The following is a 26,853-nucleotide window of genomic DNA, read 5'->3' on the forward strand; positions in this document are numbered from 1 at the left end:
CCAATATAGCCCATGTGAATATGCTGATCTCTTTCGGATTTTTACCAGGGCACTACACAGTGCAGGGCCTACGCATCCTTGACTTCTGTCGACAGTACTTTGCTGACGGGGCTTCACAGCAGGCGAAAAAGAGGCTCGCAAGGCAAAACCTTTCAACACATAATAAAACAAATTATATTGTTGATGAGTATCTGGCTAATGCCTATTGAACGGGCTCGTCAATTTGCTGTTATCTCGTTGTACTTTTTAAATAATGCACATTTTGACTTCAAATGCAATTTCCTTAAAACATGCTTTTTTGTGCTAATGTTCTTTTATCTCAACAACCACAGAATCTTGAGTTATGAATTTCACCCAGTATTTAGATAACGTAAAAGGCAATATGCTGAAGCAGAAATATATTTATGTGAAGAACTGTTCTTCTACAAAATATTTAATATATATATTACCAAGGTATAATCAGGTACCTGAAAGCAAAAAATTACGAAAAATATTCTTACGGTTTTCAGCGCTACATCTGCTTCAGTAAAAAAAGGAATTTCGTATTATCACGATGATAGTAAAAATAGGTACTGTACGTCTCATGGTTATGGATAAAAAAGGTACATAAACCTGACTTGAAACACATGGCGGGTATAGGGCTAACCCTGTTCTCTTAAAATAAGACAAACAGTGGCGCGCCATAGTTATTGAGCGGCGGCGGCGACGGCGCACAGCTCTAAACTGCAAGGCGAACGCCTCTCCCATGATCCACCAATCAACCCAGGCTTGTGCTTTTTGCTGCAACTTTATACCTGCATCGGACGAATGTTCACAGCGGGACGTAATGAAACGCATTCTAAAAGAGCAAAAAGAAACAAACAAAACATTGAAGCAACTTTCTTCATACCTTAAGCAGGTAGAAACAATAGTTGCAGATATGCAGGAAAGATTATCGGTAACTGATAGTGAAATAGACTATAGAAAGAAACTGAAGAAGAGATAGTACATTGTCAAGAATCTTGTAAATCTACAGGAGCACAAATCCAACTTCTGGAATCAAAGATTGACGACTTGAAAAATAGAAGTAGGCGAAATAACGTAGTCACTTACGGAGTTAATGAGGCCTCTGAAGAAGTTGTTAAAACACACGAAGGGAAATTGCGAGATGATATATTGGGAAAAATTCAGGGATTACAAGTTACCTCAATAAAACAAGTTCACAGAATCAGCAACAAGCAAAGCAATTGGACATGACCCGTGATCATTAGGCTTTTTAACTTCGCCAAGAAAAATAAAATATTGTCGAGTTGCTTCAAGCGGAAAAAGACCCCAATTTTTATATCAGATGATTTCTCAAAAAAAAGTGCGTGATACAAGTGCTAAACTATGGCGCTCTGCAGTAAACGACATAGCAAAGGGAGCAAATGTTTCATTTGCATTTGATAAACTGAAAATTATTTTCAAAACGTTGAGTTATTTATTTATTTATTTATTTATTTATTTATTTATTTATTTATTTATTTATTTATACTTTTAGCGAAAAGGCTTATACAGGGTGGAGTGCTGGAGTGAACACTTGGGTCGAAGAATTCAACAAAAACCAACGCCTTTCGCACGTGTTCACCAGACAACTCATAATAACAAGGTACAACAAAGTGCTAAAGCTATCACAGTTTTATCGATGAATGCTCGCAGTGTAGCAAATCGGCTCAGCGTGCTCGAATGCGCAGTTGCAGCCCATCAACCTCACGTAATCACGGAAACTTAGCTTTATGAAGGTATCCAGGGTGCAGAAGTATTACCCTCTCATTATCGACTGATCCGCAAAGACAGAGAATCACGTGGTGGAGCAGTGCTTGCTGCAAATAAATTGAACGTTAAGTTCACAGTTCTAGATAGCATATACCCAGTGATAAAAAAGTCTGGTGTAAACTTACCTTTCGCGGAAAAAGTATATTCCTGGCTTCAATGTACCGACCTCGAAATAATTGATATGTGGGGTTTAACGTCCCAAAACCACTATATGATTATGAGAGACGCCGTAGTGGAGGGCTCCGGAAATTTAGACCACCTGGGGTTCTTTAACGTGCACCCAAATCTGAGCACACGGGCCTACAACATTTCCGCCTCCATCGGAAATGCAGCCGCCGCAGCCGGGATTCGAACCCGCGCCCTGCGGGTCAGCAGCCGAGTACCTTAGCCACTGGACCACCGCGGCGGGGCTGACCTCGAAATAATTCCGGCCGAGTACCTCAATGTCATGAACGATTAAGTTGCACCGCTTACTAAATCACGCTCTCATATTATCATCACAGGTGATTTCAAGTTACTTGGTATTAACTGGACTAAGCGCTCGCACAAAAATACCGACAAGAAAAGTGCTGAATCGTTGTTGCATATGTCATTTACTTTTTCTTTAGATCAACTACTTTCTGAGCCGAGCAGAATAGTTCGTTCATCACGTTCTTTACGTGCTTGATCTGATATATGTTAGCAGTTTATTTCATAATATTACTGTGAACATTAAAAATGGTATTTCGGACCACAAAATGATTGTATTCTCCTGCCCTATTTCAGGCAACAATGAACGCGCAAAGCCGCCAAGAACTGTTATTATATATTATTCTAGTTCTAACTAAAATGCCATTTCTCAATATTTAGGCACCTGCTTTTCACAGTTTTTGTTCATACAAGATGTAAATACCACATGGTTACATTTTAAGCAAAGAGTATATTTTTGTGAATAAAACTACTTTTCCTCTCGGAAAAAAAAACTAGTTAATAGAGAAAACCCTTGGGTTTCATTTCATTTGCATGAAATCATTTACTTAAAAGTAAAAAAAAACGGAACACAAAAATAGAAACACACATGTGGTCTACAAGAACTTGCACGCACACTACAAAATAAAAGTCAAGCAGCCAAGGAATATTTTTTTTTTACTGTAACTCTGCCTTCTTACATGACGGGAAAACCAGAAAACGTTTGGCGCTATTTCTCGAAGGAGCAATATAATGCATCGCATATTGCTGTTAAAACAAAACTGTTGTACAGCTTGACGTCGTAGCAAACAAGTCTAATCCGTTTTCTCAATCAGTATTTACCAGAAATGGCTTGAACGACCCCTCGCCCCAATATCAATGTGACAAGTCAATGACAGAAATATACATCACTCAAGAAGGAGTTTATCGCCTCTTTCAAAAACTGGACGCAAAAAATCCTTGTGGTCCGGACCCTATAACGAATGCATTTTTGCAGAAAAACACAAATTAAATGTCAAAATATTCGTACGTATTTACAAGCGATCATTGGAAACCTTGGCAATACCGGGCGAATGGCGACTGGCGAAAATAGTACCTGTGCATATATCTGGCTCTAAAAACGAAGGTAATAATTACAGACCAGTTTCATTGTACATGTTCATGCTGTACATTGATTGAACATATTATTGATAGCGCAATCATATCAGATTTAGTGCATAATAACTTAGTATACAATTGGCAGCATAGTTTCCCTTTAGGACTGTCAACTATTACTATACTATCCGAAATAGGCCATGATATAACTTAAGGAACACAAGATAAAAGCCGAATTGATACTATTTTTTAGATTTCTTAAGAACATTTGATGTTGTCTTTCATTTAGACCTAGTCACTAAATCAATTGCCATCGGAATACACGAAAAAGCATTTTCATGGATAAAGAGCTGTCTGGAAAAGAGGAATCGGTGCACAGCTGTGAATAATTGTGTGTCTGATTGCCTTAACGTTTACTCTTGTGTACCACAGGGTGCAGTGCTTTAGCCACTACTATTTCTGATCTACATCAATATTATTCAATCATGCGTTTATCCACCTATTCAGAGGGGATTATTCGCTGTTGATTGCGTAGTATACAGAACATTAAATAGTTGGGACGACCAATAAAAAATAAATAGTTCCCTAGCTTCTATACAAAACTTGTGCAGCAAATGGCGAAAACAATCAGCAAGGTTTTCCTTTACACATAAAAAAAAAACTTTTCAGTATCAGTACACCATCAATAATGGCCCGCTGGAAAATTCAGATGAAGTCAATTATATCGGGGTAACTTTTACGATACAAATAAACTGGGAATGTCATATTAATAACGAGCAGTGATGGAAGTGCTGCTCCGATTGCTCCAAACTGCTCCAAAAGAGAAATGCTGCTCCTTGCTGCTCCAAAGTGCAATATTTGATAGTAACTGCTCCAAACCTGCTCCAAAACGGTGTTGGCAAACTAAAGAGAATGAAGTTGAACCATGCCATGAGATCATCCCATAAGTCTAATCGAACCCAAAAGCAAGCTGTATACACACTATCATTCTACCATGCAACTCAGTGGTGTAAATCCAGAAAAATCACAAGGGGTGACACATGCCAGGCCATGGTGGCCAATTCATATTTTTATTATGGGTTGTATTGTTACTTATATGATGCATAAATAATGCTTTCAAACAGAATTTAAAAAAAAGCACAGTGTCCAAGCTCGAGTGATTTTATTGTTCTATTCAGTCTCTTTTTTTTCACCTTTTTGCAATTTCCATAGCTCACACAGCTGAGGGGCATTCAACACAGGTACGCAGTAACAGATGAATAGCCTTTTAAAATGTTGATTGAGCTATACTTAACTGTAGCTCAATTATATCACGTGCTCAAGCCAAATTTCAAGGGGGATACTCGCAAGGGCTGTCCTCCTCAGCCTGACCACAAAACATTCTGTACTCCTTCGAGCCTCCTCCGCCCCCATGATTGACACCAATGATGCTACAATATAGCTTGTATACTAGCCGCATACTAGCATACGGAATGTTTAATAATAAATATAAATATTCATTAGATGCTTAAGTGATGCTTTAGACTGCAGGGGTCGTTAAGAACATTGATTGATTGATATGTGGGGTTGCGTTAAGAACATGCGTCTGCTCTGAAAAAGCCAATAGCAATCATAGGCTACAGCACTTTTTTTTCTGCTCCGAAGACACTTAAGCCTGCTACAAAGCATCATTTTTCCTGCTCCAGAATCGGCTCCAAGAAGCAAAATGTCGCTTCCATCACTCAACCTTTAACAAGAGGTTTTAAGCAAGCTGCACGTTTTGAGAAGAAAATTAACAAACACACCTCCTAGCGTTGAGCTAAATGCATATAAAACACTCATCAGGCCAGCTTTACAGTAAGCGGACATAGTATGAGCCCCGCACCAAAAATACTTAACCGATAAAATGAAACGTATAAAGAACCTAGCATTGTGGTTTATATCTTCACATTCGCGACAAACGTCCTTTTTAAACTTGCGGGTCAGGGCTGATATCCAAGCACTTATACAACGCAGACTGCTTTCTAGACTAAATTTTTTTATCTCCTTTATCAGGGATCTTATTGAATACCCCAAGCGGCATACATTCATGCGCTATTTACGCATTCAGCTCTGATGAGTCATAATAAAACATTACGTCAACAACCCTGTCATGTTAACACTTAATATTATTCTTTATTTCCACACATCATTTTTCATTGGAATGCAATGCCTGCTGAATTTGTAAACTTCTCATATGTCGATGAATTCATTATCAGCATTCATAATTTAAATTTCAAATGGCGAAATGATTCGTGTCAGTATTTTATATGCTACCCTTCAACCTACATACTTACGTATTGCTGTTTGCTGCTTATATAAAAACCTTTTTTTTTACTGCATAATGGTCATATTCCTTGTCATTTGTATGTGCTCATTGCTCTGTATAGATGGTTTCCTCAACCCACTCCTGCATCGGCCCGAGAAGGGCCTTCAGTGTTGTAAAATAAATATAATAAATAAAATACCTGTGACCTTTTTATTCTTATTGGCCCACCTAACTCTTTGTGTCCCCTTCGTGCGTTTGTCTGATTTGGGAATCCAGTCAGTTGCCCTTAATGTCCAGCGGCTATTCTGCCTACATGCTACGTGCACGGCCCATGTCCAATTATTATTTTTTTAATTAACTTGAACTAGGATATTCTTAACTGCCATTTGTTCCCTGACACACTCTGTCGTTTTTTTTTATCTCTCTTAAGGTTACACCTATCATTTTCATTTCCATCGCTTGCTGCGTCGCTCTCAATTTAAGCTGAACGCTCTTTGTAAGCTTCCAACTTTCTGCTTGGTAGGTAAATGCCAGCAGGATGCAGCTGTTAGATACCTTCTTGTCGAAGGTTTACGACAGATTACCATTCATTATTCGATTATGCTAGTCGAATGTGATCCTCCACATTCATATTCGTCTACTTATTCACTCTGATAGTTTGGCTTCGCCATTACTAGTTGTCTTAAGTAGACATAATCCTTTACAACTTAAAGCGTTTCTCCACTTATCGCAAAGTGCTGTTTTGTGCTGAGACTGTTGCACAATACTTTAGTTTTGTACATATTATCTTCATACCTACTATTACGCTTTACGTGTCCAGTTTAGTAATCATGAGCTGAAATTCGTCCCCTGAGTTACTCATCAAGACAGTGTCATCAGCGAATCACAGGTTAAGATACTATCCATTAACTCTTTTCCCCTAACTCTTTCTAATCAAGGGTCCTGAAAACCTCCTATAAACACGCGGTTAATAGCATTGGAGAGATCGTGTCCCCATGTCTTACACCTTTACTTATTGGGGTTTTGTCGCTTTCTTAACAGAGAGCTATGGTTGCTGTGGATCCACTGTAAATGTCTTCCAGTATGGTTCATCAATGCCCTGATTTCGTAGTTCCTGCATTTCTGCTCGTATCTCAACTGAGCCAAACGCCTTCTCGTAATCTAAGAAAGTTATGTATAGGGGTTGGTTGTATTTCACACATTTCTCTATTACCTGATTGATAGTATGCATATGGTGTATTGTAGCAGGTTAGTTGTTACCTTATCCTCACCAGCGGCTTTACCTCTTTGCATTCCTTTTAGGCCTTTCCTTTTTTTCCCTGTCGTTACTGGTTGGATTTAGAATTTCTCTGGGCTATTATTGCTTCCTATGATACTATCCTGGTTCTTTCAGCTTCTGTACAGTTTTCTGTAGAGCTCCCCCGCCACCTCAACTATCTTATTCATATCGGTTATGTCATGGCCTTCCTTGTCCCTTAATCGATTCATTTGATTTTTGCCTATGCACAAGTTTGCCTTCACTGCAGTTAGGCTTCTGCTGGTTTTTCTCGGCAATTCTCTGCCATGCTCTGCAATGCTTTTTCTCTGCAATGCTTTGCAATGCTCAATTTTGTGCATGTTAAACCTTCTGATTTCGGCCACCTTTCACCTATTGATTAACTTCGAAAGGTCCACTAGCTCTGTATTGCCCATTGCATTGGAGAGAGAGAGAGAGAGAATAAGGGGAAGCTAAAGGCAAAGAGGGTAATCAGTAGGCAATATCTGGTTTGCTACCTTGCTCTGGGGAAAGAAAAATGCGCATGAAAAGATTAGGAGAAAAAATGGAACGAAAGGGATGGCTTTCATGGTTCGTCGTCTCTTAAGGAGCTTTTTCGTCCTTTGAGATAGTTTGCCAGTGTCCTGTCTAGTGACGCTATCTCCAACTTCCATTGCACACTCTTTAATGATACAGATTATCGTTGTTTGTGTCAACACTAATCTAAATTAACTGTGGTTTTGGGACGTTTAACCTCCCATATATCAATCATCCTCGGTTACCTCGTTTATAGCCTCATATATTCGAAAGCAAAACTCTGAATTCTTGTATTTCCCATCTCACCGCTAGCTCATTATAGGCTTCTTGCGCATCAGTTTATGCCTTTGGTTTTTTTTATTGATGTGAATACACTCTCCTACCATTTTATGGTGACTGCATCGGATCTTGCTAACTACGTCTACATCCTCTAGAATGTCTTGGTGTGCACACCAAATGAAGTTTATTTAATTTTAAATTCTGCATTAGGTCTTCGCCACGTTCACTCGTGGTTATCTCATTTTCGAAAAAGGTATTCAAGATTCATGAAAAAAAAATACGTTCTGCGAGCTCTACTAATAACTCCTCTCTACAATTTCTAGAGCCGATGCTATATTCCCCCACTACACGGTCTCTGACTTGCTTCTTACCTACTTTATCATTAAAGTTCATCCTTGCAATCTAAGTGTCAGAAACTTCTTTATGATGTTACCGTAGGGGAATACGCCAGAGGAGGACGACGACGAAGCGCTGAGTGGAGCGCGTTTGCAATGTAGCAGCACTGTGTATTTTGTTGTTAAATATACGCTGTGCACATAGCTTCTTCCTCGTAACATATTTTGTGGTATACCTCTCCAAGAACTGCTGGATCTTCGCAGCGGGTGGCGCGTTGGTGCTTCCACGATGACTGACGAAGTGACTCAGTGTCAACAAAATTTGTCAAGCCCACAGCCGATCGTTCTGGTGCATCCCCGCGAACCTGGCGCTTTTGACGACACAAGCGGCGTCGACGTCGATGACTATAGCTGGCTCTGTGCGAGCGCCTCAGCAATAACAGCCACTGGAACATTTTGCCGAACACCCTGCTCTAACAGCGTAGAACGGCGAAACTCTGTTACGAGACGTGTGAAGAAGAGCTGACTTGTTGGGATGTCTGCAACCGAAACCTATGTGATTCATTTGGGAAGCCTTTTGGATGACAAGTGGTCGCAAAGAAAAAGTTTGTGATCCATGCACAGACGTCCAAAGAGCCGTACATCACTTACATCCGTGATGTATTGGCTTCGTGCCGCAAAGTAGAGAGGGAATTGCTTGAAGAGGAGAAAGTCGGGCGCATACTAAAAGGGATTGCCGATGACACCGTAAGCACAAGGATTACTCATCGTAGGGTCGGTCATAGCAGAATGTCGTCGCAGGGCAAATGTAGGCGCATTGTTCACGAGTTCGACCGTCTTCCAAACTCGGCAGTTACGTCATCCTGTGAAGATCAAGCCAACCACTAGCTCGGAAAAAAGTCACCAGGATTGTCCGTTGCGAACTCGAAACTATGGCACTTGTTATGTTCAATTAAAGCACAAGAGGGAACTAGTTTGCTCCTGTTTCATTAATACAGGCCGTACGTAGTCTACCAAGAAATTTCGAATAAGGGCGTCGTACCGACTTTACAAAATGTCAATTTGACTCCTGTGTCAGCTCCTCCTGTCGTTGCGGTGGTTACTCCGAACCTGGGCTGGGCAGAGATAGCCGATTAAGTATTCTGGAATACTGATATCGAAATTAGCTGTTTGGAAGCATAGAATACAGATACTGAGCTACATTTGTAAGTGACGTAACAAAATATTTCAGAGATACTTTCGCAAAAACACAAAAAAGTATTCTGAAATACAGATACAGCAATACAAATACTTCAATACTTTTATCTATGTCGGGGATAGGTATTTTGCGTACAAAAATTTGCTCTCTGCAGCATAATATTTAAAATGTGCACTGAATTGACACTTACAATTCAGTTTATTCATTATTTCATCACCGTACTCTGAGTGCCATTAAGGCTTTACAAAGGAGGCTTACACTGGACATAATTGGTAATAACGACATATTTACGGATATCAGTTGCAATAAAAACTATACTGTATGAGAGGAAGAGTCACACGCAATGTACACTGAAATCGGGATAATTCGTGGCTACAGTATTAGCTATGCTAGAAGTAGCATAGTTCAGGCGAAGTGCTGGAACTATAAACAAACGGATTGAGAAAAGGTATGCCTTTATTCACAGCGGTCAGCATGTGTCTCTGACTAAAAAAGGAAAGTGAGGCTCCTGAATTGTCTGTGCTGTTATAATAGCGGTGCTTACTTCCAACTACCTTCTACTTAGTCGACTAGCGGTTAAGGCTCGTTGGTTTCCAGTTTTGCTAAAGTGGCTTAGCTTGAAGCAGGAGGGAAACACATAAACAATGAAGACAAGCGCTTACTTCCAATTGAAGGTTTAGTGGTTGCTAGAAATATAGAAAAAGCAGAGAGAAGAACCAACAAAACAAGAAATGCGGAAAGAAACGCAAAACAAAACCTCCTTTCAATCGCCATGTGTTCACGCTGATGTCTGCCACAAAGGCTTTAGGGAAAGAGGTGTCCTTGATGGCACATAGCACCACACATCAAATTCTTTGCGTGGTTTGTGGCTTCTGCGACTAGCTCCGGTTTTTCAAATTGGCGCTGAAAAAAAAGAGGAAAAGAAACAAAAGAAAAAAACTGCACGTTCAATTGGCATGAAGGAACAAATTTTAAAACAACGCTGTTGGTTGACGTCCAATATGCAATATACCATGCTCCTCACAATGAAAATATCACTGCTGGAAATAAAAATTGCAGAACAACATTGTTTACAAGCTCCAGCAGGCAATCATTCAAACACATTCCAGTTCTGCCTGAAGGTGCATAATGGGATACAGGTGGCGAAGCGACTAGCTCACTCTCACGAAGGTAAGAGTCAGTTTCGCCCTCAGCAGAAATGTAGAAATGGTGGATGCATATCTCGCCGCGACCTGCCAAGGTCGCAGCAGAAAGTTTTTTTTTTTTTCCCATTGTAGACACGTCTCAGCTCATTTGCTAAAAAAATAACGAGATACCTGTCCTGGATAGTATTGCGATAGAGGCAACACATCGTAAAAGTATTTCACTACTGAGATACAAATACATTTCGGAGAAGTATCTCGATACAGCAATACAGATACTCAAAAGTATCTCTGAAATATTATCGCGATACTCTTGTATCGCGATAATGCTTAGCCCTGCTCCGAACTCCACTTTTACGCCTCGACGAAACTATAAGGTCAATGACGTACACGTGATGATAGACCTATGTGTATCACGTGCCGTGGCATAAGACATATCGCCCGGCACTGCCGCTCATAATATCATCAGTATTGATTAGTTAAGTTCTTATTTGGTTCGTGTAAATTAGAACACTTCATTTTAAGTGTAAAACGGTATGAGTCTATGGTATAGCAAAATTTTGCGACGTAATTAACGCCATCCTTGTACTTTAGTCAATGTCGTGCTTTGTCGCATAGGCGTAATAGCGACTACAAGACTTAAAGAGGGCGAACGCGCGCTATTCTGGACTTTCAGCAGTGTTTTCTTCCTGGCATTCATAAAAAGCCTTGAAAAGTGTAGCTTGTTTTATTTCATAATGTTTCTGACCACTTATTGTTCTCTAGAGAATGGGTGGATGTCCAATATCTTCATTTCAAGTGTATTTTATTTCAAGTATACCATGTTGTAGCCAATGTACGAGAGGATGCTGTTAGACTAAATCTGGAAAAAATCACCGAGCGGCAAAAAAAAAAAAACTCGGAAAGTCAGTTTCTTACTCATTATAATTAGGCTTTGTCCTTGAAGATGATGTGTTTCAGTAAATGCTTCCTCGTCCTCCAAAAACCTAATTGTGAAACGTAAGCACCATACCAATGCAACTAAGACACAAATGAAAGATTTTGATTGTGATCTAGTTTGTTGTGTTAGTCACGATTGTTGGTGCAGTGTTGGTTTGTGAATGTGCCTTAATTCGATAGAAACAGTGGAAGTATTCTCATTTTGATTGAAAACTGCCTTATTGTGTTCACGTTACAATAAAGAGTTGCACAATTTTGGTTAAAACTGTTATAAAAGTTGAAGATGAACATACATAGGCGTGATTTACGCTCCTATGAAATTTATCGTAATTTACGCTTGTACATTTGGCTTTTTTTTAACACAGTGCCTCATATATATAAATCACGCCATCTCCCGCTAAAGGGAATTATGCGTGGATGCGGTGGGTGCAAACGGTTACACTGGTGGCGTTGACGCTGGGGCTCATTGCGGCGTTGCCCAGGAGAGACACCTAGGGAGGTGCAAAGCCCGCCTTAATGAACCAGCGTTTCTTTAGTAGAACATTCCGATTATTACTAACGGAGAAAGAAAGTCAGAAGAGAAGACTTCGATTAAACACAAAGACACACAGTTCCCTTTTAGATATTGCGCACGCAGTGAATTTTCATTGTTCAACAATGCACAGGCGCAATCTCCCATCGGCACTACCTTGGAGGCCAAGATCCAGTGCCTATATAAACGAGGTGGCCTGTGAATGGTTGTGCAGCGCGAGCAATAGGTTTTCTCTATCAAGAAACTCGCAAGCAGACGCTGCCTGTGTTGGCGTTGCGAGGCGAGATAGGAGGATGGGACGTATACATGTGCAATGGGGTGTTATCGCCGCGGAGAGGGACGCCTAGAGGAAAGAGAGGGGAGGAAGTATGACGCAACACTCACCCACAATTACCAACAAAGAGAAAGTAACGCCAAGGAACACAGACCGCTCCAGTGCAAACCGAGAAATAGGCTACAGCTACCCTTCATGAAACGCCGCTACGGAAGATTAACAATGATTGGTAGTGAACCGACATTGCACATCACTGTCCAACGCTAGGAAGTCGGCAGTATACCCATCAATAAACAAGGGCTACAACCAACACTGGTTAACTTTAGCCAGAGGTAGCCCAATGAAACTGTCGAGCTAATATGAATATGCTCACGAATATGCTCACGAATGCTACCGCTGTTGCACGGATGCATCATTTGGCAGCGGTGACAGCGGCGGAGCAGCAGGCGTAATTCTTGACTGTTGCACATTACAGGTTAGCAAAATTTTCAAATATTTCTAAAAGTCTATTAGGATATTATCGCCGTCACCGCTGCCACAAAGAGTGACACTTTCTGTTCGTTGTTTTGACCATTAGAAATGACAAAGGATGTTTCAAAACAGGTTGAACAGTTCAAAGATGAACTCCGAAATGAATTTAAGAACTTGAAAGAATCTCTCGAAAGAAGCATGCGTGCAGAAGAGAGAAAACTCCGGACTGAGATTGACGACATGAAGCGCAGCATGGATTTCATTAGTAAAAATCTCGATGATGCTAACTTGCGGCTTGATGCTACTTTGACGGAGAACAGCTCTCTTAAAAAAGAAAATGAAGTGCTCCAGCATAAAGTTCGCTCATTAGAGAGGGAAGTGATGGAATGTCAAACCAGTCTTGTCAAAACTGAGCAGTACTCGCGCAACAAAACCTTGAGATCAAAGGTGTTACCGAAACACCGAATGAGTGTTTGGGAGATGTTCTTGCTCAAATTGGAACGGCCATCAGTGAACCTATCTGCGCGAACGATATAGGCGTAATTCACAGAGTGGCAACGAAAGACAAGGCAAAGAAGAACATTATTGTTCAGTTCGTGAAGCGCGAAAAGAGAGACAAGGTTCTAGAGAAGGCTAAGAAAACAAAACTTACGAGCGAAAGCCTGGGTCTATCACTGGAAGCTTCTAGAAGTGAGGCAAATCATCCTATCTTTGTAAATGAACACCTTTGTCAGTGTCTAAAGAGACTACTTGGTATGGCAATAGCGCGCAAGCGCGAACATGGCTGGAAGTTTGTCTGGATAAAAAACGGTGCCATTTTTGCCCGTCGCGATGAGACTTCATCCATCGTGGCAATAAAACGCGAGAGCGATTTGGACGAGATTACCGCCAGAGGATAAGGATGCGTGCCCCCTGCGCGAACACTTCGATTGTCCAGATTGTAGAAACATGGATGCTAACTTCGTTCTACCTGAGGACATGCGTGGTATCATATCTGACAACCCAGAGAAGCTTTTTAAGGTTTTCCATCTAAATGTTAGATCCATGCAATGTAAATTTGATGAAATCCACGCCCTTTTAGAACCCTGCAATATTAGTTTCGATGCACTTATGTTCACTGAGACTTGGTACAATGAAAATTCGGATCACTTTGTTTTACCGTCTTACGATCATTTCTTTCTAAACAGAAAAAATTGTAGGGGTGGTGGAGTTTCTATTCAGGTTGCTATACCAGGTTTTGAAATTCTACCAGAGTTTATCACTGTTACTTGCGATATCGAAGCCATTTGTATCAAGAAAAATAGCAATGAGTTCGCTGTTCTGTACACACCACCAAGTGGCAACATCTCGGCGTTCTTGAAGTTTCTCGATTCTTTGCTTTCATGTGCCAGTGAAAAAAGAGGGTTACTAACAATAGGCGGTGATATGAACATTGACATTGCAAAAGGCTTGAGTGCGGCGAATGATTTTTTTGCTTGTATTACATAGCAACGGTTTCCCAAATCTTATATCAACACTTACACGCATTACTCTTTCATCAGCATCTGTGCTAGATTTGTTCTTTACTAACCGAAACACTGATGTCATTCTCTCTGGCGTTATCAACAGTGACGTCAGTGATCACCTACCTACATTTTGCATGCTTAACCGTAACAGTTCATTGCAACAAAGGGATTGGCCTCAGCTCGTGTACAGGGATATATCGTCTCAAGCGCTAGAGGTGTTTCGGGATAAGATTTCTAAAACAGATTGGAAGGAAGTATTTCTTCTTGAAGACAGCAATAAGTGTAATGACTTATTTATAAAAAATTTCAAAAAACATTATTTAAAGTCGTTCCCATCACGGACATACCGTAAACAAAAATGGGTGCGCAAACCGTGGATCACACATGAATACATCAAGCTTATTAAACATAATAATAAGCTTTTTGCCAACTTTCTTAACTCTCGTAAAACGGAAGAATTAAAATAGTTTAAGAAATTTCGAAATAAGTTGAATAAAGACATTAAAAATTAAAAAAAACGAATATTATAAGCTTGTATTAGACAACGATTGCTTGCGTAGTGGTAACAAAGTGTGGAAAAAAATAAACGAGGTACTAAACCAGAATACCAAGGATTATACGATCGACAACCTCGTCATAAATGACAAAACGATTGGCGGGACCGAACTCGCCAACCTTTTCAACAATTTCTTTGTTGAAATCGGAAGTAGCACCTACTGTCACGAAGCTGCTAATCGTATCCCGAGACTATCCCACACAACGCACTTGCAGCCAACATCTGTCCCTGGAGTGACAGTGCTGTATCAGACGCTTAGGGACAGTCGTAGCCGCGATGTGGATGATTTAGAAATAAAACCAATCAAATAAGTTATAGACGTAATTGCACCAGTGCTTACACACATATATAACGTCACTATCTCTACTGGGCTTTTTCCAGACAGCATGCAGGTGACTAGAGTTTCAGTGATTTACAAGAATGGAGACAAAAATAGCTTAAGCAACTATGGTCCTGTGTCAATATTGCCTATCTTTTCAAAGGGACTTGAGAAAGTAATAAATTGTCGTATTGAGAAATTTATTACAAAATATAACCTATTAACAGATCACCAATTTGGCTTCAGAAAGGGACGTTGCACTGCGGCAGCACTTCTTGTTCAAAAAGAGGAAATATTACACAACTTTGAAAATAAGGTCATGACACTGGGTATATTTCTAGATTTTAGTAAAGCTTTCGATCGGGTAAACCACTCAATTTTATTTGAAAAGTTAGAACATTACGGGTTACGTGGGACAGTGTTACAACTTATTAAATCTTATTTGAAAACGCGCTATCAATACGTTGAACTAAATAAATGTAAATCACACCTTAGGCCTCTTGAATATGGGGTTCCTCAGGGTAGCATACTAGGACCGATTCTCTTCCTTTTCTATATTAATGATATTGTAAGAATCTATGAGGATTGTAAATATATTATATATGCCGACGATTGCTCGGTACTTCTTGAGGGAAGAGACTTGGAGACCATAACACGAAAGCGTGATACATTCTGTCATAACTTACAGATCTGGTGCAAGTTCAATAGGCTTACTTTAAACGAATCGAAAACTAAATGTGTGTTGTTCCGTGTCCCGGGCATTTTAAGAAGCATCGACGATTATATAACTCTTGGGCCATTTCAAATCAAAATCGAGAAACATATTAAGATTCTTGGTGTAATCTTTTCAGAAGATATGTCCTGGAATGAACATGTGAGAACCTTATTGCCAAAATTAAGCAGAGCAGCCAGTGTATTAAGCCGAAACCGTCACACTTTTCCTGTTAGCATTAAAAGAATGTTATATTTCGCGCTCTTCAACTCTCACTTATATTATTGCACGCTAATATGGGGAAACACAGCATTATCAAACTTACAGCGAATATTCTTGGTCCAGAAAAAAGCACTTCGTTCAATAGGAAACGTCTCGTTTCTAGAACACACAAAACCTTTATTCCACAAACATAAAATTATGAAGATTCACAACATATACAAGCATAAACTACTGAGAACATACGAAAATGCCACATTAGGAAGAACACAGCTATTCGAAGAAATTGCAAATCTTCGAGCAAATACAATTTCCTATCCTTTCAGGTATCACCCACCATTCCACGTTCCTTTCTCGCGTACCCATTATGGGAAAGAAAAACTTGATTATGTACTCGCAACCACACTAAATGAACTATAACAAAGAAATGTTGACGTTCTTAACTTTACTAACAAAACCTTACTAGATCTGTTTATGTAAATGTAATAGAACTACTCATGTTTGTATACTTACAGTAGCTGGTTTTACTAAAATGATTGTAACTTAAAACATACATTGATGTTTTTTTTTCATTAGAACACTGTAGTCTGCATAACTACTTTTGGTAATCGCATTGTATATACTGTTGCTATATAGACTTGTTAGATGTTTTGCCCTGTCACTACTGCTGTACGGGTGACCAGAGCTTAGTCAAGCTGCGCAAGCCCAGCTTTTTTCTCTGGTCCCCTATTTTCGCAGTGACAATGCGCTGTATTGTCTGAAGCGAAAAATGAAATTTGATTTGATTGATTGATTGAGTATGATATTGCTCAACAATATCGCGAATGAGAGGATCAACGATTGGCGGCTAACTCTCCGGGTGTGTACTCAAGTCATGTGTATTTTTGGACGTTTGCTCATTCCTGTCTAAGTACTCCTTCAAGCACGAATCTAGTTGTTTCACTTTCAGTCGTCTACTTTCACCAGAACATAAACCTAGTTTGGATGCCTGGCTTTTCGCCTTGAGTTGCCTCCGAACAATTTTTATGACTTTTGTTCTGAAGCATCCTTTTAAAATTGTGTAAGCCAGTCAACGTGAGTCTTGTTTGTAGTACTCTGTACGGCAACAGGCTAGGTAATTTCTTCTTACGCGAACACTTAGAACAACTTGTGTGACTGCTGAGGTTGTTTTATCTACTTGCACTGCTATGCGTGCTTCTTGCTTTTGTGCAGACGTGTTATTTATCAACAAATGTTTGAAGTAGGCGTGGATCTAAAATCCTGCATGTTTTCCTTATATAGGCTGCCTGTGTCCCTGTCTTCAAATTGTATGAAGAGCTCCCAAAGAGGGTTGTGGTTTTGTCATTCAGTGCTTATCAAGCGACTTGAACAGTTGGTCACAGATAATTTGTCAAAAATACTGGTAACGATGGCTGTAAAATATATACTTTCAGAATTTACGAGAAATCATTTAACGAAAAATTCCGCTTAAGTCAGCGCCTGGACACGACTTCTATCATTCTTTTCAACATGTCGACCCAAGCGGCATTCAACGACCTTCCACCGCTTTTAGCTCCCATCTTCCCATGAACTTCTGCCTCATTTAGGCTCTTATAACCCATTACTGACTGAGGATACGAGTCTGTCATGTGTCCTTATTTTATGTAATGTGCTTGATATTGATGATGTTTGCTCTTTTCGAATGCTTTCTTGTGAAATTTTCGAAAAGTTTAAGGTATTTCAAACTAAAAACTTCTGGCGCACGCGTTAGTTGCAATGCGCCTTGAAGCCAAAGTCGGAACTGTTTCGATTCGCAAATGTTTTCGGACATCGGCCAATAGACCCTCTAGAAGTTGCCCAGTTTCACGAATGACTAAAGGTTAAGATTAGTACATTCTTTTGAAAAGGCATCCTGATGTGCTTTTTTCAGCTGGATTCCAATGATTGGCCTAGCAGTCATCGCTTTTGGAACAGGTGGCATCAAGCCATGTGTGTCTGCCTTTGGAGGCGACCAGTTTCTGCCAGGGCAGGTGAGTCGTCTTCACCCCAATATGGTATGTGCTAGTATCTGCGCACAAACACAGTGGCGTGGCTACAGATAGGGGCCATTCCTGTTCACAGGAGATTGCAAGCTTTCCGTCTTTATATTTAAGCTGATGTTGTCATGGGCGAGTATATCTCCCAGACGCGGAAACCTTCCCTACCACAAAGACACAAAGGAAAGTAGAACTTAGTGATGAAGCACAGTAAAGAGAGCGGTATACTTGAGCGTATAAAACGTTGATTGCTATTGAAAAATGTAAAGAAGCTTCTAAAAATTTATGACCTTGAATGACGATGTGGCTATAGACGAAGCTAGCCTGGCAGGCCTTTCCGCAACTTGTCTGCCGGATCACCTCTTCAGACAGTGTCACTCATGCCACTCTCCCGCGAGTAAGATAAAATAATAACAGGTTTTTTCTTGACAACTACTCCGGAATACTATTCCTTCCTCGAAGATGCTTCTGTCTTGAGAACTATTACTTGGTACGTTCCGGAAACGTAATCGGTTCAGTGGCAAAAAGCTATTTTTCACTTCTTTCGGGCATGCATAACGGCATGTAATAGTATATATTGCCCAGTTTGTTGTATTCAGTGCCCAGTTACGAGCAATACTTACATACGAGATCCACATGTGTAGGCCTATCTCGTTTTTACACTGTTGAGTGCCCTATGACGCAGTACTGTGGTGAACTCCATATGCAGCAAATGTGGCCTCCTATTGTCTGACTTGGGTGTTGCGTTGCTCATTCACAATAACTATTATTATCACTTGTCTTGCAGAGCTTCTTTGACAAGGGCTCTTCCTTTGTCGCTGTTAGCAGCATGTGAAGCTGACCACTACACAGTCCTTATGATTATCTTTTGCATGGTCATCGTCGTGGAAGGCCTTGAATGTGTTGTTGCGTTTCTTGCGGGTAACTGATCTCAAAGACTGACTATAGGCATTATCGTTTATCCTTTCCATCCTCCTTTTTTTTTGTAACATCCTTTGTCAATCATCTTCCTCTACACCCTTTTCCTAGCACAGGGCTGTAATCAGACCTACAATGTAAACAAAAATAAGCCGAGATAGGAGTAAATGACTTGTCCCCTAGTCTCGCAGTGATTCTCAAAGGGGGGTCCGTGAAGCCTTTTCTATGATCCGCGAAACCCTCACCCACTTTTTTACATTTTTAACATTTTTTTCTACAAAATAAAGTGATGAAGAATGTTTGATGTTTTTGGTAGCAAGAAAAGGAACATGTTTCCCACACCAGCTGCGTTAATTTACCTACATATCCCCTCTCTCCTTCTCCTTTACTGCAAGGGGTCCCCCCATCACTTCCACCAGTCTACAAGGGGTCCCCGACACATCCATGGCTGAGAAACACTGCTCTAGTGCATGCCCCCGATGAGGCTTTTTTAAACACCATGACAAGATTGAAAGGGGTAGGGACCCCTGTCAAGCCGTAAATGCAGCTTTTTGTCCCACCTTCTTTCTTGTTTCAAAGAAAACAGAAATAAAAAGCTTCGTGTGCTTAAATAATTTATTTATTTATTTATTTATTTATTTATTTATTTATTTATTTATTGAGTGATTGATTGATCTACCGTCTGAAGGGAGTGAAAAATTTACTCCTCAGCACAGGACGTAGTTTTTGGATGGACATGTAAGGTTTTTATTTACACTCATCAGGGAACTTTTTCAGGTCAGTGTGGGGGTAAATTTTTACAGCCATTGAGAAAAAAATGGCTGTCCGCACCTTTACTATGCGCAAGAACAATTTTAATTAAATTACCTTCGAAGCGCACACATTGAGCACACGCACACAAACATGGACACAATGTTCACGTAATATTACAACGCTCACACTGACCACAACGTGCCACTCGCACTGCGCAACTACACTTCTGCCACTATATATAGGCACGGCATTTTAACCTCCCATGCACGTAGCTCTAGAGGGACCTTTTTTTACGAATAATTAAGATTGATTGATTGATATGTGGGGTTTAACGTCCCGAAACCACCATATGATTATGAGAGACGCCGTAGTGGAGGGCTCCGGAAATTTTGACCACCTGGGGTTCTTTAACGTGCACCCAAATCTGAGCACACGGGCCTACAACATTTCCGCCTCCATCAGAAATGCAGCCGCCGCAGCCGGGATACGAATAATTAAGCCATATAGATTCACGGCGCAAGTGTAAATATGTGGTGGCCTGATGGAACCGCATCAACACACATGCTTTTTATCCTAAAATCGTCTAACATTGGAAGCTTTTTTTAACTATAGCGGAACCTAATTATCAGCTGGTGCACAGTCGCATAAACTGAATTTTCAGTAGCAGTACTGTGTGTGAATCCTTATAATACAGTAAATCGTACTCACAGTCCGAGTGGCCGTGCATGAACACTTCAACGGTGCGCATTCAGCTGCACCGGCGAAAAACTGCAACACCGCCGCTACACCGCGTTCGACCGATATAACACTCAAGAGTACGGCACGGCAATACGATGAAAGATGGCTAGTGATCACGAAATTCTTGCTGCAGGGAAGTTTACGTCGTCATTATTTTTTACACACACAGCGCCTGGGTGTGTGCGTGTGTGAGTGATCGTGTCGTGTGTTCGTGCTCGAATTAACTTCTAGAAATGCTGTACCAACTAGCCCAACAAGTTTTTTACAACACACACACAAACACACACACACACACACACACATATATATATATATATATATATATATATATATATATATATATATATATATGAAGACGCAAGAAAGATTTAAATCAATAAAAGACTCCGGCGTGCGCAATCGAACTTGGATAACGTGCAAACGGCAAGCCATTTATATCTACCACCACTTACCACTGATGATGGGTATCTCGGGGGGGGGGGGTGTTATTGTGTTTTCAGTATTACCAGCAAGATGGCGCAATGAGCATGCGGTGGCGCGCGCCCTCATCTTCCACGCGTACTTTGCCTCGCGGAGGAGAGTAAGTGTTCGTAAAGCCCCTGAATGCACACTCGCGCGCCCTTATCTCGCGGTTGGGGGTATCTTCAACGGAACAATTCTGTTGTAGTTACAAAGGTCACTGCAATCGTTGCACAGTCTGCGCTTGCAAAAAGTGCGCGCTTTTCAGACAGAGCGAAGTAACAAATGAGACGCTTATTCGCCTTCATCAGTACTTGTGAGTATACGTTTCGTGCGTTAATTGTGCGTGAGAAATCCAGGGCACGTTTCGGTCTGGTTGCGATTCTGTGCGTCACCTACTGCGTTCATTGCTTCGCCTTTGCGTCAAACTTTTTTCTAAAAGGATCAAATGCATTTTAAACAAAACTGATAAAAACGCACTTTCTTTCTACTGACAATATGGTTGAGCCTGCTCAAACAACTTTTTCCTGTATGTTCTTCTCCCTAAATACCACAAATCTATATTGTGGCTAAAATATACACAATCAACTATCATCAGTATTCTGGAGTAAAGTTTGTATTTGGCCCATATAGATTAAAATATTTTCTTTCGGCATGATTCAGCTTGTAAAATAAGTGTAAAACGGTTCGAACATACGGTATAGCAATATTTTGCGATAGAATTGACATCATTCTCGTGCTTCTATTGATGCCGTGCTTCGACGCATGGGCGTAATGGCGATTACTATACTTGAAGAGCGAATTGTCTCTCTGGACAAAAAATGCACCATTCTGGACTGTAATCAGTGTTTTGTTGTTCTTGACATCGATTAAATGTCTTGAAAATTATTCCAGTTAGTATTATGTCATGCCATTTCTGACCTATTCTTTTTATTTAGGAATAGATAGACGTCAAACGTCTTTATTTTATGCTTATTTTATTTTAAATATACCCCATCGAAGGGAACGGAGGACAAGAAACTGTTGCGCTAAAGTTGAAAAGAATCACTAAGATGCAAAAAGAAGTGGGCAAGTCAGCCTTTTACTGTTTACAATTGAGTTTTGTCATTCAACATCATGCCCTTCAGTAAGTGCTAACTCAGGCTAGAAAACGCAATTTCGGAATGTAAACTTGATAACAAAGCAACTAAGACACAAATGAAACATTTTGGGTGGAACCATGTTGTTTTTTATCATGTTTGTTAGTGTAGTGTTGGTTTAATTACTGTGGGTCACTTTGATTGAAACAGTTGGAGAATTTTGGTCGTTTTTGATTAGAAACAGTTTTTTTTTTGAACTCATGTTACAATAACGAATAGCCCAATTTTGAATAAAACTGTTCTAGAAATGCAAGATACTTAGGCATGCATTGCGTCCTAGTGAAATTTATCCTAGTTTCAGTTTCTCCATTAAGCTCTTTTAGAAGAAAAAAAAAAGCGCCTCGCATTCTTTGCTGCGCCGGTGGCTGGTGCCAGCTCGTAGAGCTCGCCACGGCGGCCGGTGGGGCAGTGGCTCGCCCCGCCGCTGGCTTGATACCGACGGCGTAGCACGGCCCTTATACCGCTGCCGCCGGTTAAATACCAGTGATACTCCCAGAAACCACCGTCGCCGGTGGTGCCAGGGGTCGCAGTGAGGGCGTCGCCGGCGGTCGGGGCAAGCGCGTCGCCGGCGCATCTCTAACACCGGCCGCCGGCGAGCTTGCAAGCTCCCGAGGTCGAGCAAACCCTACTTTGGATCGCTTCGAAGTTGTACAAGGTGAAACTCCAGAAGCAACCACTGACGATCGCGACAGCTTATTTTTGTTGCCAATGAAATTATTTCTCGCAAATCATTGTAACTCGGCACTTTGGAGCAAGTTCTTTGCAGCGTTTCGTTAGAAATCGGGCTGTTGTCTAGCGCTGTTCAACGATGCCAAATACCTTAAAACGTTCACACTAAACATCAACAGGCTGTTGCAAACCTTCGCTGCGCTGATAATTTCAATTTCTCTTGACAGGTGCTCGCACGCTCACCCACACAAGGCACTGATTGTTTCACACCGGCGTTGTATAGTTTCCCGTACACACACATGCGCGCACGCACGCCACGATAAAAAAGGTTTTTTCAAACTCCCATAGGGGGGTTTTAGCCACGAGATCTGAAACTCCTCGGGGAATTCAACGAGGTCATGTCGTTCATAAACTCCCTCATCAAGCAAGGGGTATTTTGCGACGACATGTGCCGAGTTCACTCCGCTACGAGCAATAAATTAAGGGGGCAGGGGAGTCTTAAGGTCTCATACGGTGAAAAAACTTCCATGTCGGCTAATTTTTGCTTACAGTGGAAAAGTGGCTCACCTTCTTCTTTTTTCGTTTTTCTTTCCCTTCCTCCTTTCCGGCAGCCCCTTTCAGCGGGGCTCATCAGCACTACGACAAAGTTGCTGCACTAGCGAATCCGAGAGAATGACGGTTTGTTGTGAAACCACGCAAGAGTGCACAGCGGGCAAATAAGGGAGCAAAGGCAAGCGCTGGCTTCCAACTGACGATTTGTTTGAAAACGCACACTTGTATAAGTCAGCACACTAGTCAGCATTTGTGGTGTGCTGACTACTTTCTTCTTATAGAAGCCAGCAGTTGGGCCAGTTGGTGCACCATGAGCTTCGAAGACGGAGTCCCACATCATGAACGTAAACACGCACGCAACTGTGCACAGTTGAAAGTCCAGCGTTTGTTCTTGTTGTTAAAAGTTGTGATTCTTGGGGAATAGAAATTTTGTTCTAAAAAAGGTAGCGCTCGTAAACACGGACTAATGGCACAGAGGCGTATGGTCCGTGCGCCTTCTTTTAGTCCGTGTTTACAAGAGTCACACCTTTTTAATATTCTTCGTTGCGCCACCGTTCTTACCTCCCTTATAAATAAAACAAACTAAAGTGCTACATGCGTAGGCAAAAAGTCTTCCATGTGCGCGAAGAGAGTTTCTACAACACAGGCGCATTCGACCAACATTTTGTTGCGCTTTTTCTCAGATTTTTTTTTTTTCACGTATCTTGTGGCCCTCGTTGACTTTGCGACTGCACTGCGAGCCTGTTTTTTGCGATGAACAAAACGGGAACACCAATTCTGTCATCAAGCTTTCTTTTTACTTTTAAGATGGTCCCTGAAAAGAGCATTTTTTTGTAACCAGGTATGATCAGTGAAGCTTACTATATCCATGCGCGCGGAAACCCTTGCGTGAGTGTGCCTTTGATGTCCCGGCATAATTACTAAATCAGTTACTTCTCAGAAACGTGACACTCCTTAGCGTCAGTTACTTCCTTTTTCCGCGGGTCCCGCCGCGGTGGCCTAGTGGCTAAAATACTCGGCTGCTGACCCGCAGGTCGCGGATTTGAATCCCGGCTGTGGCGGCTGCTTTTCCTATGGAGGCGGATATGTTGTAGGCCCATGTGCTCAGATTTGGGAGCACGTTAAAGAACCCCAGGTGGTCGAAATTTCCGGAGCCCATCACTACGGCGTCTCTCATAACCATATGGTGGTTTTGGGACGTTAAACCCTACATATATATCAATCAATCAATCAATTCATCAATCAATCCTTTTTCCGCGGCAAGCTTCTGTATATATATGTTGGCAGTGGTGTCACTGCTGCGCGAATCACGCAAATGACGCCAATGCGCAAAAACTGGTCCATCCGGCTACATTTCGGCAAAGATTTGCAATTCTAACGTGGATAACGGACAGAACTGGTAAAGGCTGAAGCGTAATTGGGTGGATTATGTTCGGTTAAGATGCAAATATGCAAGCAGTTTGCAACCGAAATTGTTGTACTGATGTCTGCGAAAGCTTTCTCAAACAGCTGCCGTCCTCCGTCGAACACGGTACTCCGACAGCGGCGTCTCAGGCATTCACCATGAGTGACGTCGGGGCTTGCGATGAGAGACGCGTCGGCGATGGCTTTCAAGGTGAAACTGAAAACTTCGTGGGCGTCGTCTGTCTGAGCAGCGCGTTGAGCGATGACACTATGGTAGAGCAGCTACGCATGCGTTGTCGACCATAATTAGCAGGCACAAGTAATTATACCTTTGTTTGTTGTCCGCGACTTCCACTATGGCTTCCACGCAAAGAACAGAAAGAGACTACAAGTGTCCAAGACTGGGAGTGGGTTCGTCGTACTTGAACTGATAGAGCACATTACAGGAAAAAAACGGCCGAGTTGACCAACGCAAAAGCGGAGAATTGCCAATTGAACTTTGTTGGCTAATTACATCAAATATGCACACTTGCGTAAGCATACAAAAACACATGAACGTAACGCCAGCATCGGACAACATCATCATAGCGTGACAGACCAATGTTTCATGCACGGTTGGCCTGATTAAGTAAGGACACTTCATGTTCCGATAAAGTCAACGAAGGGGCGCTGATACCTATGATGCGAGCTCATGCTATAAAATTCACTTTTATTATTTGTTAGGTAATTTGTGACAAGTGCTTTTTATTACTTTACATTGATGAAACAAAAGCAAGCATCTAGAATCTCAGCAGTGAATTCCAATGTGTCCCTGTATTGCTTCGTGCACATTCTATTGGTGCTCTTTTATCCCTCCATTAAGGCAGCGCCTGTTTGGCCGATGTATTTATCGTCACATGATTGTGGTACTGAGTAAACTGCTTCACATGTTACACATGACATGCAGAGCGCCTACCCGGTCCCCCCATCAGATCAAAGAGGTGACTTGAAAAAAAGTTTTGCCTACGCCCCCCCCCCCCCCCCGCTTCAGGTCTCGCAGGGTGCCGTTGAGAGCCCGTAACGCTGTACGGAATGACCTAGAAGCTTCCATAACCTGAAGTATCGCCCAAGTTTTTCAAGTTGGCGTATCAGCCCATGGTCATCGGGTCCATGAAGCGTTGTGTCAAAGATTGTAATGGTGGCTGCCGGTCGTCTGTTGATTCTTCATTAGTAGCTGGGCCAATTATTGAGGTTCATCTGCGTGCTGAAGCTGCGAATTCACGTCTGCGTATTCCACGTCGGTTACAAGATTCCTTTCGTGAACAGCTTGTATGGCGTCATCTACGTGGTTTTTTGGACAGCTGTGCTGTGTGTGAAGGTGACGTATTAAAGGATGTCATCCCACTCCTTTGTTCCACATCTTTTGCTCAACATCGACATATGGCCAGCATATCAGCTATGATCTTAAGGTGCTCGGTGAGACCAGTGATTTGTGGTGGGTAGGTGGTAGAGTGGTGGTGTCTTTTCTGGCTATATACCAAGGTATCTTGGTTTCAATGTGCAGTAAAGAGCCTCTGTAACTGATGAGAATTTGTATGGCGCAGTGATGAAGGAAGATGTTCTCAACAAAGAACTGTAATGTACCCCTTACTTTTGCCCCTGCTACCGCCTTCTGACACTGCGGACGTTCACAAAGAAAATCTTCGGCGCACCAGGCGAGCTCTCATACCTCGGCGCTGTCATTACTTCCCGAGTGGACACTCGTCAAGAGCAGGCATCGCTCCGAAAGGGTTCGCGTGAGGGCAGCTGTGACACCTTCTGTCCGCGCGAAGGGGGGCTACACCGACACAACCTCAAGCTGCCCATTCTGTCCCACACCGGTGCGGGAAGCAGACCTTAAACACCTATTGTGGACATGCCCTGGGCTTCAAGAGGCTCGTCTGATGCCATCTGCGGCGTGCAGAACTCCAGCACACCAGGCCGCCTGACTTGCAGCAATAAATTTATGGTCCGAACTACAGGTTCCTCCTGGACTCTATGGAGGAAACTAAGCTCCATAATTTTATTTAGTATGTATTGATGCCGTAGGGCAAACTTCCGCATTAAAAAAAAACTACCTCTATGGCAGTGCCTTTATGCAGGCACTTTGTTTTGGCATAGCGGTGAAGGTAGGCGATAGATACGACCAGGGTTGCCACAGGTGGCTACTTTTAGCCAAATTGGCGAATTTTAGAGGCCTGTGACGACCTCAAGTCAAGATTGGCGGCATGCCGATCTTTTTTGGCGATTTTCGACTTAGGTTTCTACACAGTTATGTAATATATCCTCAGC

The 26,853-nt window shown here is 41.7% G+C and overlaps 1 protein-coding gene across 6 annotated transcripts in view; it reads left to right on the top strand.

Annotated features, from left to right (window-relative positions):
• Window positions 1–26,853, top strand: part of LOC119175625 (solute carrier family 15 member 1) — a 441,245-nt gene that overhangs the window by 284,507 nt on the left and 129,885 nt on the right. For all 6 annotated transcript variants that reach the window (XM_037426528.2, XM_075881704.1, XM_075881703.1 and 3 more), the window contains one exon: window positions 17,806–17,905. In XM_037426528.2, the coding sequence (XP_037282425.2) occupies window positions 17,806–17,905 (100 nt within the window). The remainder of the gene's footprint in view (window positions 1–17,805; window positions 17,906–26,853) is intronic.

Source organism: Rhipicephalus microplus, chromosome X (assembly GCF_043290135.1).
Source record: "Rhipicephalus microplus isolate Deutch F79 chromosome X, USDA_Rmic, whole genome shotgun sequence".
Lineage (NCBI taxonomy): Eukaryota > Metazoa > Arthropoda > Arachnida > Ixodida > Ixodidae > Rhipicephalus > Rhipicephalus microplus.